General features: G+C 39.1%; 1 protein-coding gene across 2 annotated transcripts in view; it reads left to right on the top strand.

Annotated features, from left to right (window-relative positions):
* Positions 1–17,888, top strand: part of CACNA2D1 (calcium voltage-gated channel auxiliary subunit alpha2delta 1) — a 361,672-nt gene that overhangs the window by 41,783 nt on the left and 302,001 nt on the right. For both annotated transcript variants that reach the window (XM_054179081.1, XM_054179082.1), the window contains exon 2: positions 13,088–13,169. In XM_054179081.1, the coding sequence (XP_054035056.1) occupies positions 13,088–13,169 (82 nt within the window). The remainder of the gene's footprint in view (positions 1–13,087; positions 13,170–17,888) is intronic.

The following is a 17,888-nucleotide window of genomic DNA, read 5'->3' as shown; positions in this document are numbered from 1 at the left end:
AAGATTCATACAGAATTAGGAGTTTAACTTGAGTAGAAATGTCAACATTTTTCTCCCCAAATGCTGTTCACTAGAAGTACTCTTCTTTCCCTTGCAGTAGCCTACATAAATCAAAGTATTAAGTTGATTAAATATTAAACACCAATTCCAAACTTTCATTTAGTGGTCTGTTACCTTTGTAACACTGAAAGCTACCTCATCCTTTTTATCTAAAGTTTCATTGGTTGTACTCCAGGCAACAGAACTCACATAGCACTGCACTCTCCTATTTTAAATGAAAAGAAATTGTGTTTCTGCAGAGTGCTTAGGAAGGAGTAGAAATGGATCAAATTTTGATTGTGCTACTTTGTTGTGTGCTAAAGGCCTTTTAGACATCAGCTGGTCTCAAAATGCCTTCCAAATAGCCTTCAGCAATCGTGATTGCTAGTAGAAAAAAGCACATGCTAATTTACAAATGGTGGGTGGTCAGATGTCTATCTTTGTTTACCTTCTTCTATACTCACAGGGATTAGGTGGTTGTAACTGTGACCCATTCTCAAACTCTCACTTGAATTCAAGAGGGGTTTTTGTAGAGAGGCACATTGACAATTTAGTGAACAAATGTGGTGGTGGTTTATTTTTTTTGTGTGGTTTTTTTTTTTTCCCAAAAAAAGATATGTGGAGGTTTAGACACTTGTGAAAGCTCCTAGACAATGCACTCCATGATGCAGTCCTTAGATGAAGCCAACTTGGGCACTTGTCTTCCCCACATAGGCAGAAAATTCCAAGAGGCATTTTAGAAAATCTAGAGAACCTAAAGCAGATGACAAAAATACCCCTCTGATTGTCATTAAGGTAATGGAGATTGGGTACACAGATCCTTTAGGCACTGAAAAATGCCTCAGCCTTGTTCTAGGAAAGCCTTCACAGATTTCATTTGTTCTCCCAAGCACTAAATACTGTGTAATGTTGCAGTAAGGATATAGTCTCTATCTCCAGAGTTAATCATGTAACAGAACACTAAAGGTGTATGAGTCAAACAAACCACTCATCATTAGTGCCACATAAACATACTTTGAGTGTCTGCCCATAAAGCACCTGTCTCTATTACTGCTGCCTAACTGTCAGACAACAAAATCTGTTACCTTTACCCCCTCCTGAAGCTAGGCTAACACTTAAAGGGCCATTGTAAGGTCTCTCAAATAACCCAGACAAAGCCAATGCAAAATAAAATTATTCTGAATATTACATTTAAGCATAAATGAATTTCAAACCACACTCTGCATTTTGAGTCCTGAGTAATGATTTCTGAGTTCACTCCTTAAACAGCCTCTAAAATAAACAAGAGATTAGTGAAGATGATTTAGGAAGGGAAACAAAACTATGTGTATTCACAAAAAACTTAATTCAGTGAAGCTTCAAGACACATGGAGGTGCCTCAAAGGATGTTGATCAGGTTATGAACATTCAAAGCACACTTAGAATCTGGCCCTGTTTGGATCCCATCTGCTATATTCATCTAGTGTAATGTCTGTAATCCACAGAGAAAAAAAATCTAGGAGCTTCCAATGCAACTTTGAAGCATTAACTAGGATGTTAGAGATGGGCAATGAGAAAGGCTTTAAAGCTGGCTTTGTGGTCACAGTGTGACAAATCAGTTTTTATCTGGAAAAGATTTTTACCTTTGTTCTGTGCAGTCTAACCAAATTCTTTGACAATATTTGGTTAATGGGTTAGCGCTTGTTGCAGGCAGTTTTATTTGACTTGCATGTGTTGACTTGTACATATTTGACTTGCATAGGTACTGCTAATTAGTTAAAAATACATCTGTGTGAGTATTTTGAAATAAGCAGGTGGCACACACCTTACAATGCTGTTCAGTTTGTTTTAACATGTAGGTGATGGAACAGGCAAGAAAGAGCCTCGATATGGAAACTACTAGCCTAACATGTCAGATGCAGGAAAGGAAAAACAGTATGAAAAATATGCTTGTGAAGAAAATAGCACAGACCATGACACTTAGTGAATGACTGTCTGGCAAAAGTATGGCTCTGCTGTTTCAGAACTCTCTTTGTGGTGAACATGAGAACACAGCTGTACCAAAGTTTTTGCCTTCCCTTGCATCTGGGAAATGTTACATATTCAGAGCTGTCAAGGCATTCAATGTATCCTTGGAATCTGGTATGTTTTCACAGCAAAATTGTGTTACAGTCATGACAATAAAGAGGAAGGCAGAAACTGCACCTGCTTTAAAAGGCTCCTCAGTCTTTCTACCCTAATGGTATTGACAGCCTTTTCACTGAGCAATTCAACACTGCCGAGGGTAGCATATTAGAAATGAAATGAAGTTTTTTAAAAAGTTGAAATGCTCTCATTCACAGAGATTTATTTTAATGAAGCAATTCAATCTTATAGTTCATCTGTTTTCAGTGTAAGAGCTGTCCCTTCATTCCCATTTTCTGTCATTGTCAACTATTGCTCTCTTCTACTTACACCCATCCAGATTCAAATTACCATAGTTGTTGCTGTTTGAATGTACTTCCTCTCTCTCTTTCTGTCTTTTTATTTTGTTTTTTATTTTAAAGTAAATCAATCCTTTCCTAGATCAATATCAGTGAGTCTTCAACTGTTTATATTAAACTGCTGGTAGTGCACTCCCTTCAATACACCTATCATTACTGATTTGAATTAATACTTTTCATAATGAAATACTATTCATGACCTGTAACTTAAACCCCTAATAGTTTATACTGGGAAATTGAAACAGAGAAAGAGGTGCTGGAAAAGGAAATGGAATGCACTCTTGTGATTTATCTGTTTTTCATAACACAGAGGCATTACCTCAGCAATTGACTTTTTTTTTCTTTGCTCACTGTAATGACTGCTAGAGATACTGATTTAATCAACCAGCCATGCAAGTGCAATGATTGTGAATCAGATCGTTGTGAAGCAACCAAATGTTTCACAGTAAATTGCCAAGGGATACCAGCTACCCTGCTCTATTTTTACTCAAATAGATTGTCCTTTAAGCAGCTGCCTCATAAAAAGTCTTTGCTATGTATGGACCTTTAATCAAAATGTCACTAAATCCTGTGTTCTGGTATGCTTCATTTGAAACACAAGCAATGCTTTTATTTACTAAATTGTCTGGGGTAGACTCCAGCCACCATTAACCCTAGTAAGCAAAGATGGATGAAGGAGTGACAAAAAGCTTGTGTCAGAGCTGAGATCAGTTGTGCATGTGTGATGTCTTGATCTATTTGTACATCCCCCTTGGGGACCATCAGGCAATTAAGTTCACCCATTTCAAACACAGCCCTTTCTGTACACTCTGATTTGATAGGAGAATGGCTAATTCCTGGTAATGACTACTCCATCAATTCTATTACATTGTATTGATGCTTAATTAGGGAATGTGTTGAAATTGGGGAAGGGGACAAGTGCAAGCGGGGGAGGGTTGACTCCCAAGTAAATGTCAGAGGCTTTTCCTTAATAGCCTGTCTTTTTAATGTGCATTGAATGCACTGACAAGCATTGTGGCCTCCTGACCTTGGGAGCATTTACCCTAGCCTGAGAAAGGAGAGCAAAGCCTCTTTGAGAAGACATTGTTTTAAAGCTGCATTACATTTAATGTCATTCTTGTTCAGCTTTACTGTGAACTGACCCTTACAGCCCTTTGGCCCTGCATGCACAGTTGGAAACCATTTCTGTGCCTGAGCTTTCTGAATCAAAACACTTGCAGTCACATCAAACAGACTTTGGAAAGTGAAGCCTGAATGTCATAAGGCTGTACTCCTATTTTTTTAGGATTTATGTAAGTAATTCATGAACTATCTGTAAGAATTTTTTTTTTCTTTCAAGGATTGAAACTGACACTCAAGTATCACTCTAATAGTGACATGTAGCTCCAGTTTCTGCAGGTTTAGGAAAAATACTATGTGTTACAAATGTGGTGTAAAATCTGCAAAGCTAGTTCATAACTGAACCAGCCTGTGAATCCTGACACTAGCCATTTCAAAAGGTTAATTTCATAAAGTGGAAGATTGAAATAAGATTTTGGTAGCTTCTGGTTCTTTACAGATTAATTGCATTTATTGCACTTCTGATATACAGCTGATCTGGCTAACACCCTGGAGAAAGTTAGTCATAATTTTAATATATCTAAGGTTCACCTGCACCAACATGTGCAGACACTGTCCTGATTCTGTGATCAGGAGTCCTGACCTCCTCAAGGCTTGCTAACATTCAAAGAGTTCACGGATTTGGACCTCATATTGAATGGACAGTTTTCAAGTCTGCTCTCAAGACAGAAAACTGCAGTGTGTGTGGGAACAGACTGATAACCTTTTGAACAGAAGGAAAAGAATGCATTGAGTATTTACTGATAACCTCTTGAACAGGAAGAAAAGAATGCATTGAGTATTTTCTCCTGTACTGTTATCCTCTTCAAATAGCCATTAATATGCATTTGCAGCCCAGGAACCACAACATGCCAGCTGTGCCTTTAGCAAAAACTCAATGTAATTCATCACGACTTTGTGAAATTGAAAGAATTGAAAGACAGCATGGCTATGCTAATGTGATGTTAATTTCTGCAGAAACCTAATATTCTGTGTTAATCTTTTGCTTGTACAGCAATCTCTGCTTTGCATCTTTTGCATCTTTTCCATCTTTTGTTTTGATATGTGACTTTTTGTTTTAAATGGCAGGACTGAATACAGAAAGTGCCTATCTTTTAGAAGTCAGAGTTTATTTAGGTCTTTCCAAATATATTTTTCTTCATCACTATAAATGCTATTACTACACATGCCACAGCAGTGGTATTTTAGAGAGGTGACAGATTTGCACATTGGAAGTCAGGTTCTGAAAGGAAGAATAGATTTGCAAATGAAACAGCTGATTAATGTGGATGTGCAGCTTTCAATTAATATTCTCTGAAGTACACCGCACAACAAAAATTATTAAACTATATAATCTTGAAAAATGTGAATTAGAAGAAGAGTAGCATCAGATTGATGGGAGGCAGTTGAGGTCATGTATTTTTAAATATTTTTTTTTTCTTAGATTACACGGGTTTATCAGAAGGAGGCATTCTGCCATCTGATATAATAGATGTTTTATTTATGAATCCTTGTCATTATTAAACAAGAGGCATCAACCTCACAGAAAATTGCATTTGAAAAAAAGGTTATAAAGTTTGATGCTTGGTAGCAAAGAGTCCATAGTTGTGTGAAAAAAAGCTCTATGCTTTTTTTTGGCGAACCGTTGTTGCTTTTTTCAATGCATAAATGATTATAGAACATTTTCAAAGTTAGTTTGAGAGTAAATGACCATTATAAATATTTTTATTTTTCTATAATAATAATTTCATATGGAGTTGTAAGAAATATTCTCCCTGTGATAAGGGACCCTGAAACATCATCTAATCCAACCCCAAACCCAAAGCAGAATCACCTGGGGCAGGCTGCAAAGGAACACATCCAGGTGGGATTTGAAAGCCTCTGAACAAGGAGATTCCACAACCCCTCTGGGCAGCCTGCTCCAGTGCTCCATCACCCTCACCATAAGGAAGGAACACTTCCTGTGTTCTAGCTTGTACCCATTGTTCCTTGTCCTGTCACTGGGCACCACTGAAAAGAGCCTGGCACCTTCCTCTTGACATCCACCCCTCAGATATTTATAGACATTTATAAGATGCCCTCTCAGCCTGACCTGGGTCTCTTAGTCTTTCTTCATAGCAGAGATGTTCAGTCATCCTTGTGGCTCTCCATTGGACTCTCTCCACCAGATCCCTGTTTCTCTTGAACTGTGGAGCCCAAAACCAGACACAGTATTCCAGGTGCTGTCTAAGCAGGGCAGAGCAGAGGCTCAGGAGAACCTCCCTAGACCTGCTGGACACACTTTCCTTAATGCAGCCTAGGATGCTGTTGGCCCTCTTGTCTAGAAGGACACATTGCTGTCCCATGGATAACTTACTGCCCACTAGGACTCCAAGTTCTTTCTCTATGGATCTTCTTTCCAGCAGGATAACCCCTAGTCTGTACTGGTACCTGGTGTTACTCCTCCCCAGATACAGGACTCTGCACTTGTCCTTATTGAGCTTTGCCTTCGCCCAGCTCTCCAGCCTGTGCAGATTTCACTGGATGGCAGCACAGCATTATGGGGTGTCAGCCACTCATCCCAGTTTTGTGTCATCAGCAAACTTGCTGAGGGTCCACTAAATACCCTCATCTAGATTACTGGTGAAAATATTGAACAAAACTGGACCCAGTACTAATCCCTATGGAACACCACTGGCCACAGGCTTCCAGTTGGACTCTGTGTGATCACAATTCTCTGAACACTGTTGAGCCTGTTCCCAGTCCACCTCATGGTCCAATCATCTAACCCACTGTTCTTGAGGTTACCTACAAGGATGTTATGGGAGATGGGATCAGTTTCAGTCTCCTTAGTGGAGTATCTGTACTAGAATAATGAATGCAGTCCAGATTGCCTTGGACACTCTTTAGATACCATTTATCAGAGCTGAAGCAGAGAGGAGGACAGGTATCTTACATGCAGTTCTAGGGGAACTCCAGCGGGGCCAAACCCACACAGATCTCTCCAATGGCTGCTCCTCCTTGATATCTATATGCTATATGCTATGCCATGTGATAGCCCACCACAATTAAAAATAAAATTAATTACATTTCATCTAGTACAGATTAGAAACAAATTAGGGACTTTGTTTTTTTTAGTTTCTTTTCTCAGCCACAAAACTGCTAACTAGATTTTGAGGGTTTGATTGGGTTTTTTTCAGTACTAATGAATACATGGTACTGGATGTATATCTGATTGTAAAAAGCTTTAATGAAACACATCTGAAGATTTCTGACAGTCATTTGAGCTGAAAACGTGTAATGTCTTCTCTGTTAAACTGTTTTAGCTCTATAATCTTTGGTAATTAAACATAGTAACTCTAAAGTTGTTCTTTTTACAGCTTATAGTAATTTTGCAGCTGATTCTATGTCAGGATTATATTAAAGATTGATCTTAAATTATTAACTGATACTTTGTGCAACAGTAATTTCCATTAGAGAATATTTTTCATGTTATTTGCTAGGAAGCTTCAGACTACAAATGAAAACTTTTGTCAAACTGAGAGGCAATATTTGTGAAGCAGAAGCTGTAATTATACATAGAATACATAGAATACATAGAATAAACCAGGTTGGAAGAGACCTTCAAGATCATCACGTCCAACCCATCAACCAATCCAACACCACCCAAACAACTAACCCACAGCACCAAGCACCCCATCAAGTCTTATGAACATGTGTGGTTAAACACTCTTTAGCAACTTGGTTTGTACTGAAAAGATTTATAAAATATGTAACTGTGTGCTGATCCTGGCTTTTGAAAGTGAACACCATATTTAAAGGAATTACTTGGTCACTCCTTTTTAACAGCTGGATTCCTTGGAGATTCTACCACACATTTATTAGCATGGAAAGTGATCATAAATAAAGAACTGAACTGAAATATGAGGAGAGGATATTTCAACGGGAGTGAGTAGCAGTGACAAGGTCCAGTCTCTGAATCAAGGTGCCCAGGTGCATCTTTGAAGCCTTCTGACAGAGATCTTTAACCAAGGTGGTGTTGGATGGTGATAGCAAAATGGCCATTCAAGCTGCTCCAGGGCTACAAAAGAGGTGAAGGAGTTCTTAGGGCCTAGAAGTTCTGAGTGTGGATGGAGAAAAGTTTTTGCTTTTCTAGGGACTGAGGCAAATGCTGAGCAGCTCATGCTGCCACCCAGTTAACTGTTTCCATCCTCGAACATGCCATTGGGACTCAATATTAAGAAAGAAACCATTTGTAAGGACACAGGCAGTTATTGGGGTGTGACAAATCTAACCTTCACTTGCCAAGATCATTGACTTGCTGCTGACTTTGTCCTGAAGTCAGTGGTAGAACTCTTATCTCCTGAGCTGCTGGCCAAAGTAGTTTGGGGGTCACCTGTATCAATGCCTGGGTTCCTTTTCCTCATTTAGTTGTAGTATAGAGGGTTTCCTCAAAAAGAGTGGTTAGGAGAGCAGATTCAAGACCTTGATCTGATAACCATGGGATTTTACTGATCTTTGCATCAGTCTCTTCATATGTAACCCTTTCCTTTCCCTGATGTAGAATCAGTGGGATGTTAGCATATTATGACTATTTAGTCAGTATTTCACAAAACCTGCCTTTATTACTCCTCTCTATCCATCTGCCCACATACCTGAAATACAAGTGCTCTCAGCTTAATAGGTCATCAAAATTTATAGTGATATTAAAACCCAGTAGTTTTGCAGTAGGTGGTATAAGTGCAGCAACATGGAAAACTTCTGTGTAGATGGTTAGTAATTCTCTTGTAATTTATGTAATTCTTTGAGTTGCCTTCTATAAATTACAATAACAGTTTCTGTTTGCCCTTTTAGTGTTGCCTAAGAGAGTCAAAGAATGGCTGAGAATCCTGCTTTTATGATAATTCTATAGCCTTTCCCCTCTCCTTCATTGACAGCAAATCTTCTAAAAAGCATCTGATCCTGGAAGTGAAGGTTTTTCTCAGCAAGAAATAAGAGTGGGGTTAGCTTGAAGAAACATCACAAGGTTTGCTCTCTCACTCCTTCTGAGTCTAATCTCATTTATCCTCATTTGTCTAACACGTTTTCTATTGAATTAGGGGTGATCTGTTATATATCTTTTTCCCTTTTGATAACCTAAGAAATATTGACCTATTTTGAAAAACATTTCCCCTCCTTTTGCAACTTAGAGCTTTCATTACTTCAGTTGCTATTTTCATGCTCCAGATGTATTTAGAAATGTGAGCAAAATGTAAGCTTAACTGGGGAGAGGTAGATGTGGATCTCCAAAATAACTTCAATTGGTAGTTAAGTTCTACACCCACCTCTTTAGCTTGTAAGACATTATCCAAGCATAAGACCTTAAATTAGTGTGAGTGGCCCACAAAGCTATGTCATGTAATTATATGAATCTCTTTTCCTTGAAGTCAGCAGAAAAAAAACCAAACATCAGTTTCGGCAGGGAAAAGATAATAGCCAGGCTGTCCTACATCTAAATATCTTGTGTTTTTTTAACCCTTGTAATTGAACCGTGCTCTGTTCTGCAAGTACATCAAGAAAAGTGTGTCCAACAGTCTAGGGAGGTTCTTCTCCACTTCTACTCTGCCCTGGTGAGAGCTGCAATACTGCATCCAGTTCTGGGCTCCCCAGTTCAAGAGAGACAGGGACCTGCTGGACAGAATCCAACAGAGAGCCACAAGGATGATTAGGGGACTTGAGCACGTCCTCTATGAAGAGAGACTGAGAGACCTGGGGATGTTTAGCCTTGAGAAGACTGAGAGGGTATCTCATCAATGTCTATAAATATCTGAGGGGTGGGTGTCAAGTAGAGGGGGCCAAGCTCTTTTTGGTGGTGCACAGTAATAAGACAAAGAACAACAGGTACAAGCTAGAACACAGGAAGTTCCACCTCAACATGAGGAGAAACTTCTTTACAGTGAGGGTGATGGAGCAGTAGAACAGGCTGTCCAGAGAGGTTCTGGGTTCTCCTTCTCTGGACGCATTCCAAACCTGTCTGGATGCATTCCTTTGTGGACTACCCTACATGATCCTGCTTTGCTGGGGGGGGTTGGACCCGATGATCTCTGGAGGTCCCTCCCAACTTCTAACGTACTATGATACTGTGATATAGTTTGGTATCCATAACATTAACCTAACAAAATAGGTTTCAATTAAGTGAAAGGAAAGATTTCTTAGTCTAGCACCTGCTATATTAAATTCTACTTGGAATGTGACTAGGGACATGCCTATCAAAATCCTCTGAGTTCAGGAAATATAATTGTCTTACTTAAAAAAAATTATAAAAAATAAAAGAAAAATAAAAATAACAACAAAACACAATACAAAAATCCACACAGGCTTGCTGTGCTGTCAAGATAGCTGTTTGGCTAACAGTGTAATGTGGATAGATGGCTCTGTAGCATTCTGGCTGTTTTCTTCATCAGTGGTCACAGTCCAGGCAACAGCAGCAGGACTAAATGACCCGTGTCTGGCTGTCTTTAATCAAACAGTCCCCTTCATCATTCAGATCACTTAGAAGCTGCTGTTGCATGGCACTGCACACTCCTTTTGTACAGCCTTTGCTTTATAGGGGAAAAACTTCTGTGTGGGAGAAGAGGGTTAAAATCAATTGTACTGCAAAATGTAATCACCTTTCAGTGGAACATCCATTGCAATGTTCCTGTCAAACTAATAACGATAGGAACAAACTAACCTTTTGTACAAGCTTTCTGTCGGTGCCCTTTGCTGAAAAAATTGACCGCTGCTTCTTTAAGTCATGGGAGCTCATGTTTGCTGTGACAGCTTTCCAATTGCTGAATAAACTCTGACCATGAGCAGCTGTCAAACAGCTATTGCACTACAGGCTTCAGGTAAAAGGAGCACCAGACAAGCATTTCAGTGCCTAAAGGCTTATTTAATTTTTTAAAAGATGCACAGTGAGATATACAATGAGATAATATGATGCCTTAAGCTGGGGGGGGGAGTTTTATTTCAAACATTCTTCCAAATTTTCCCATGAAAGTTTTACAGTATCATTGTGCAATTTCTGAAAAAACATCGATGAGGAGTGTGATAGATCTCAAACATACACTTCTGTCAGGTGGCAAGATGGGATAATTGAGGTGTGGAAATAGTGACATTATGCTTTATAAGTAATATTAATAGTGTTATTTAAAATCTTAAGGCAAGAATAATTCTACTGAGCTTCCTTGGAGTTCTAGAATCCCATTTTATCATTTGTACTTTTGATAGTGAACTAGAAAAGCCCCTCTGAAGTTATTTTTTATCATGGCCAGCAGATGGAGAGAAGTGATTCTACCACTTTAGAATAGAATAGAATAAACCAGGTTGGAAGAGACCTTCAAGATCATCGCGTCCAACCTATCAACCAATCCAGCCCACCTAATCAACTAAACCATGGCACCAAGCACCCCATCAAGTCTCCTATCCGGAACAGTGTGGCCAGCAGGAGCAAGGAGGTTATTCTCCCCCTGTATGCTGCACTGGTTAGGCCACATCTTGAGTACTATGCCCAGTTCTGGGCCCCTCAGTTTAGGAAGGATGTTGAGTTGCTGGAGCGTGTCCAGAGGAGGGCAACAAAGTTGGTGAGGGGTTTGGAACACAAGCCCTGTGAGGAGAGGCTGAGGGAGCTGGGGCTGCTTAGCCTGGAGAAGAGGAGGCTCAGGGGTGACCTTATTGCTCTCTACAGCTACCTGAAGGGAGGTTGTAGACAGGCAGATGTTGGTCTCTACTCCCAGGCAACCAGCACCAGAACAAGAGGACACAGTCTCAGGCTGTGCGTAAGACCTTACCCGGAGTATTGCATCCAGCTCTGGAGTCCTCAAAACACAGGAAGGACATGAACCTAGTGGAGTGGGTTAGATAAGGAGCTGGAACACCTCTGCTATAAGGACAAGCTGAAGGAGCTGGGGTTGTGCAGCCTAGAGAAGTCTCTGGGGAGACCTAATAGCGCTCTTCTAGTAACTGAAGGGGACCTACAAGAAGGCTTCAGAGGGACTATTTCCAAAATCCTCTAGTGATGCTTTGAAATTACGGAAGACAAGATTTAGATTGGATGTTAGAAACAGGTTCTTTGTCATGAGTATGGTGGAACACTGGAACAGGATGCCCAGGGAGGTAGTTGAGACCCCATGCCTGGAGGTAGTCAAACGTGAGGCTCAATAAGGCTCTGAGCAACCTGATCTAGTGGAGGATGTCTCTGCTGACTGCAGGAGGTTTGGATTAGATGACTTTTGGTGTTCTCTTCCAACTCAAATCATTCTAGGATTTTATGAGTCTATGGTTATATTGGACACTGCTGTACTTTCTATTACACAAGCAAGTCAGAAAAGGGCAGTTTCCACTACAGAGGGTCTTATTGGCTAAAATGAGTATGCAAAGCAATCATCTTTTTAGGTAAATATACAGCAAGTACTGGAAGAATAATTAGTATAGTTATAGTTGGGGTGGAAAATTGCTGTTAGATTGGAATGAAGGTCGACTTCTTCCTATTCCTGTTTAGAAGCTGATACTGTCTGCTCTAACCTGCCTCAAAATGAATCATGCTGGAGAACCTGAACTGGGAATCAAAGTAGTCATAGGACCACACTAGAGGAAATGTAGGAGACAATACATAAGAAGTACCTACTGAAAAAGCAAGAATATTCTTGCAAGCTAAAAGGAAAATTATTTCATTGATATGTAATAGCAGTAATAATTAATTCATGTTTTTAAGAGTAACTTTTCCCTAACTAATCTGTGTTCTCTCCACTCCAGTTTCCTTTTAGAGCAGAGAGTAGTATATACAGTAAAAATGCAAAACAGTAGGAAATGAAAAGAAGCAATTTAAAAATCAATCCTCCCTGATTTTTTCTATTGAGTCCTCTTAGAAACGACACTCAGAAGTTTTGTAACTGAACTTAATCATAAAAAAAAAAAAAAAATCTCAGTGTATTGAATTAATTATTTTGTGCTTTTGAAAACACTTTTGGGTAGCGTACTTCTCTTTCACACTTTTCATACACCTCATTCTTTCACACACAGAAGTTGAAAGTATTAAAAAATTGGAGATGATAGCATTATTTTGGTTTCTTCAGGTAGAAACATGATTTCTTCTTGTAGGGCAGGAAACATCCCAGCTCTGTTGCTGTGGTCTAAGTTAGGTTGTATTGCATTTGGAAACAGACCCTGGCATCTATGGAAAAAAGGCTATAGCTGACAGTGAAGGCTGTCCTGGAGAGCACCAGGCAAGCTCCAGCAAGCGAAAAATAAAAGAATAAGCAAGTGGCTTATATCCGAGCCAATGAAAAAAAAAAAAACAAACCCAAAACACTATGGAGGTGTAGTTCAAGCTTATTATTTTTCAGCAAAGGCAAGTCCTCTACATTTTGTATTCAATTTTATCAACATGCTCTGATGTTTTGTCCCTTTCTTAATCTACGTTGTTATACGCAAGTTCAATTTGCTGGTGATCTTATTGGATGTCTCTCTTTTCTTTTTGGTTTCTGTAGGATAAAGTCATGGGTAGATAAGATGCAAGAAGATCTCGTAACACTAGCACGAACTGCAAGTGGAGTGGAAAAGCTTGCTGAGGTGAGTAAGACACACCTTAGACTGCAGTAACTAGAAAATGAAGTGAATGGTATGCATCATTTGAGCATCACAGACATTTTCATCCCAAAATAGTAAAAAGATTTTTGGGAATTAAATTCTGCATTGCTTAATGAGAGAGAAATGACTAACACAGACATCCATCAATTCACTGTCTTAAGGCTGCAGTGCTTGCTAATATTTAACCAGCTTTGCAGTATTCAATATAAAGCTTCTCATTGGTGCAACATTTCCACCTGAAGCAAGTGCTTTTATGTTATTTGTCAAACATGGTATCCAGGAAGCAACCATTCACAGCAGTGGAAAAGTCTGCTCCCTGTTAGCAAGGGAGACTTGCTAACACAAGTGTTTTTCTGGCACATATTTACTGAAATGAAAAATCATTTTGTTAGATGAAACGTAGGTGAGAATGAAAACTACTTTTAATCATCTTCCAATTTAACTCAAAGTGTGTTTTAGGGGAAAATTAAAAATTCTTTTGTTATTAAGATTTTTTTTTTTTTTACTATATTCCATTCATAAAAGGCAAAAAGACATTGGAACTTGCAGAAGAATGAAATCACAATTCAGAACATATCAGGGTTATGCTTCCTCTACAACTTTGTGTGAAAACATTGTGATCCAGTATTCAACCACTTGATCATGCAGTTCTCTCACCCTAACAAGTCCCATGGCTCCTGCTGTAAACTGATGTATCCCTGGGTTGGTATGGAACTCAATAATGAAGGGAAATATTGCTATTACATCAGGAAAATAAGTTATCTGGTCAGCCAATAAAAGCACTTGGTGCTGGGGAGCTGAATGTGAGATTTGGGTTTCATAAGTCATAATACCCCCAAATGATCTATGAAATAAATAATAGCTGTGTTTCAAAAACACACAGAAAAATAAGTTGTGAAGTTTCTCAGATTTGTCACTGTCTATGAATGTATTCCTTTGATCTTAATTTGTTTTTACCCAGATATCCATATGTCTCATGAGAATCCTGTTCCAGAAGGACATTTTATCTTTAATGAATATAAGATGCTAGATGAGTAGATGAGATCACCATTGTCCTATAGAAGGCAGGGCTGCATCGCTGCATGTACAGGAAGAACATGAATAAAGATTGCAGAGATTGTTTTAGTTCCAGCCTTTCTTAGTATTCAGATGCTTTGTATTGCAACATAGTGTAAGGCAGATGCTTTTAATGCACTTTTTAAACTTGGAAACCCCCAAACAAACTGCAAAAGAAATCTTTAAATCCTAATACAAAAATTGAAATTGATACTCACATGGTTTTCCAATTTAAGATTTCAATAACACACAAATGTCTATCACTTGAGTTTTCTGAGGAGCAGTGAGATCTATCCAGTGTGGAACACTGAGGGGAGTTTTTGGAGGTGGATTTCAAATATATCTGTTGATAGAGAACAAGGCTTGCAAATCATGGCTCTGTCCAGGTTTTGGTTTTCCCCTTCATGACAAGCTGACAGCCACAGCCAAGACAGACATCTGAAGCAGTCAGTGTGGTATTTGATACCATACTAACATCATGCCTGCTGTTTAAGGGAAGGGCTGGCTGGGCAAGCATGGGTGCTTTGAGTAGGTGACTGTGGTGTGGGGACAGGATCTGGCAGACAGGAGAGGAAAGAAAAGGCCAGACTATGGTGATCAGTGCTGCATTTTATATCAGTCCCTTTATATACTATTTCATTACTATTATTGTTCTTTCTGATTGTTTTTGTTCTGCTAAATCCTCCTTGTCTCAGCCACTGGGGTTTTGCCTTTTTCTCCTGATTTTCCTTCCCATGCCACTGGGGAATGGGGTGGCAGTTGTGTGGATGGCTGTATTGGGCTTGGCTGCTGACTGGGCCCAAACCACAGTGCTCCTACGTTGATATACCAATCTTTTGCCCTTTGTTCTTGATTTGATTTGATTTTCCTCTCCTCTTTCTCCCACTGCTTAGATCACAGTGGTGTAGAGGTCACCTGAGAGACCACAAGAAGTATGAGCTTTACCTGCAGAGGGGATGTGGCATTCTCCATGAGTGGTGCTCTCCAGGTTGGAAGTCACCTGTGTATAAGTTCTCAGGAATTTAGCTGATAAAGTCTTGCAGTGACCTGCAGGAGTTTTTCAAGCTAAAATTCATTTAACATATAGATGTGAAGAGTGTATTTTTGAAAACAGATGTTGATTTTTTATCTAGAGTGGAAGTGCTATAGGGTATTTCACAGGGCAAGGAGTTAGAGAGAATTTCTAACTTGAGCTAAATGATGAGTTAATTTCTCAACCATTTTGCCTGGCATTTACATGCAAAGATGACATAGTGAAATAGATGAAGAGAAGCCAAGAGATAGATGCTGTCACTCCTTTTTGGTTTTTTTTATCCCAGGAAAAATTTTGGTTTATGTTGTTAACATTCAGCAAACTTTACAAGCTGCTAAAACAGTTTTATCCTGAGAACTGCTGGGCAAACATAATAATATGTTGTGCTACCAGCTATGCTTAAAGTATAATACAGTGGCATTCACACTGAGAAAAAGCCATTAGTCTGCGAATGCTGTAGGTGAGTTTCTTTTTGAAAGAAAAAATATATAGCACCCTTCAAGCAAATAAATTATCTCAGAGGGTAACTACAAGATGATCAATATGTGCTTGTAATCCTAGGATTAAAAGCATGAAAGGGGGATGTTTTCTTGTAAAATATCCCCTCTATATCAAAGCCATTTGTTTGACCTTAATTGTATGATGCCTTTCTCTAGCTGCAAGGTTTTAATTAGCTCCCTTGCCTGTAAGACAGAATGTAAAGCCCTGTGAGGTATAGGCCGTGAAATTTTTTCCTCTGTCCTCTGGTTTACAAACTATTTTTGCTTTCCCATTTTTGAATGATATCCTTTTTTTATGCTTTAAAGCTTGGTCAGATTTCTTCTGAAATGGGACCACAATCTTGGAAAAGTGAAGACTACAAGCCATTAAAAATATCATGCTTGCATGCCTGTCACATTTATTCACAGAATTTCAATTTCTTAAGCTTTAAAACTACTTCACAGTTGGACTGAATTTTCAGTTTTGATTCTGACTTATTGCATCTTCTAACTCTAGAATTATTTAGCCCAAATCTGTAGTCTTCATGCTTTTGGAAACTTCAAAAAATATATACAGTTGTTTTGGTTCTTTTTCTGCCCCTTCTCCCTCCAAAATCAGAATGATAACAAAAACAGTAGGGTCAGAGTGCTCCTATTGTAAAATATTAGAAAATGCTTTCTGCAAACAGCTGCAGTACCAGAGTGTGTAGTGTTGCAATGGTCACATAGATTCTCTGGTAGAAGAAATGGCTTTACTTCTTCTAATTTTAATTTGGCTAAGTGATGAGGTGAAAGCACATAGCGAGGATGTGTAACACATGATAACTATTGCACAGCCTGGTCAATTCCTTCCTGGACTTGGGGAAAAGAGTGCCTACAATCTGTGTCTACATTATACAATTGAGTCTTCTATTAACATCTCTAAAGGGACAAGGATAGCAGAATTACTACAGAATTACTACATTTCTCAGCTGAAGTGAATTGCTTCATAAAAAACAGGATTTCTTCAATCAGCTGCTGTACCGTGCAAGTTCATGGTTTTCCCATAACTTATTCAAGATATCTTAGGGTTCATCAGTACTATATGTGTTTGTATGTGCATTAGATATCTATGAGTCTTCATGCTGCAGGAAATAATACTATGGGGTTGTTCAGCCTAGAGAAGAGAAGACTCTCTGGGGACCTTACAGATGCCTTCTAATGCCTGAAGAGATCCTACAGGAAGACTAGAGAGGAACTTTTCATAAGGGTGTCTAGTGACAAGCCAAGGGAGAATAGGTTTAGACTGGGTCTTAGGAAGAAGTTCAACAGTACGAGAGCAGTGATACTCTGCAATAAGTTGTCCTGGGAAGTTGTGGATGCCTCCTCCATATAAGTCTTGAAGAACAGGCTGGATGAGACCTTGAGCAGCCAAGTCTAGTTCAGAGGTGTCCCTGCCCATGGAGGGGAAGTTAGAGTAGATGATCTGTAAGGTCCCTTCCAATGTAAGCCATTCTATGATCCTGTGGTTGAACTGTGAAATATTTTATTCTGGTTATCATGGAGATGCACTGGAGCACTGCCCAAAGTCTCAATTACATTTTAGAATGGGAGAATGTAAAACTGGTGTAATATGTACTTCCAAAGGAATAAAGAAATTCAAAGCTAAACAACCTTTAAACTCAAGTGAAGGATTTGTTAGGGCAAGAGCAGACCTGTTGAGATCAGTACCTATGTAAACTAGGAAAAATATGTAAAATAAATCTCTTAGTAGCAACGATGACAGCAATATAATGACTGTAATAAGCAAAATACTGAAAGAAAGCTTGGATGCCATTAAATTAGAAGCTCTATGTGCCTTAACCGAGCAAACCACTGTAACTGGAGTAGAAGGAAAAACTAAAAATGGATATTTGTAAGAAAAGGAGAGGCAACTTGACAGGTTGGACTTGATGATCCTTGGGGTCTCTTCCAACCTTAGTTACTGTGATACTGTGATACTGTGAACTGAGAGCTGAGTTTATTGTGGTGCACAGATGAAATAGGATCTTTAATTTATAGATGCATCTTTGCTCACTATTTGATATCTGTTATGCAAATAGAATCCTGGTCCAACCAAGCACCTCAGCTAGGGTTTTCATTTTTCTAATTAGA

Source organism: Dryobates pubescens, chromosome Z, assembly GCF_014839835.1.
Source record: "Dryobates pubescens isolate bDryPub1 chromosome Z, bDryPub1.pri, whole genome shotgun sequence".
Lineage (NCBI taxonomy): Eukaryota > Metazoa > Chordata > Aves > Piciformes > Picidae > Dryobates > Dryobates pubescens.
Note: the sequence above shows the minus strand (reverse complement) of the source record. Positions and strands in the feature narration are given on the sequence as shown.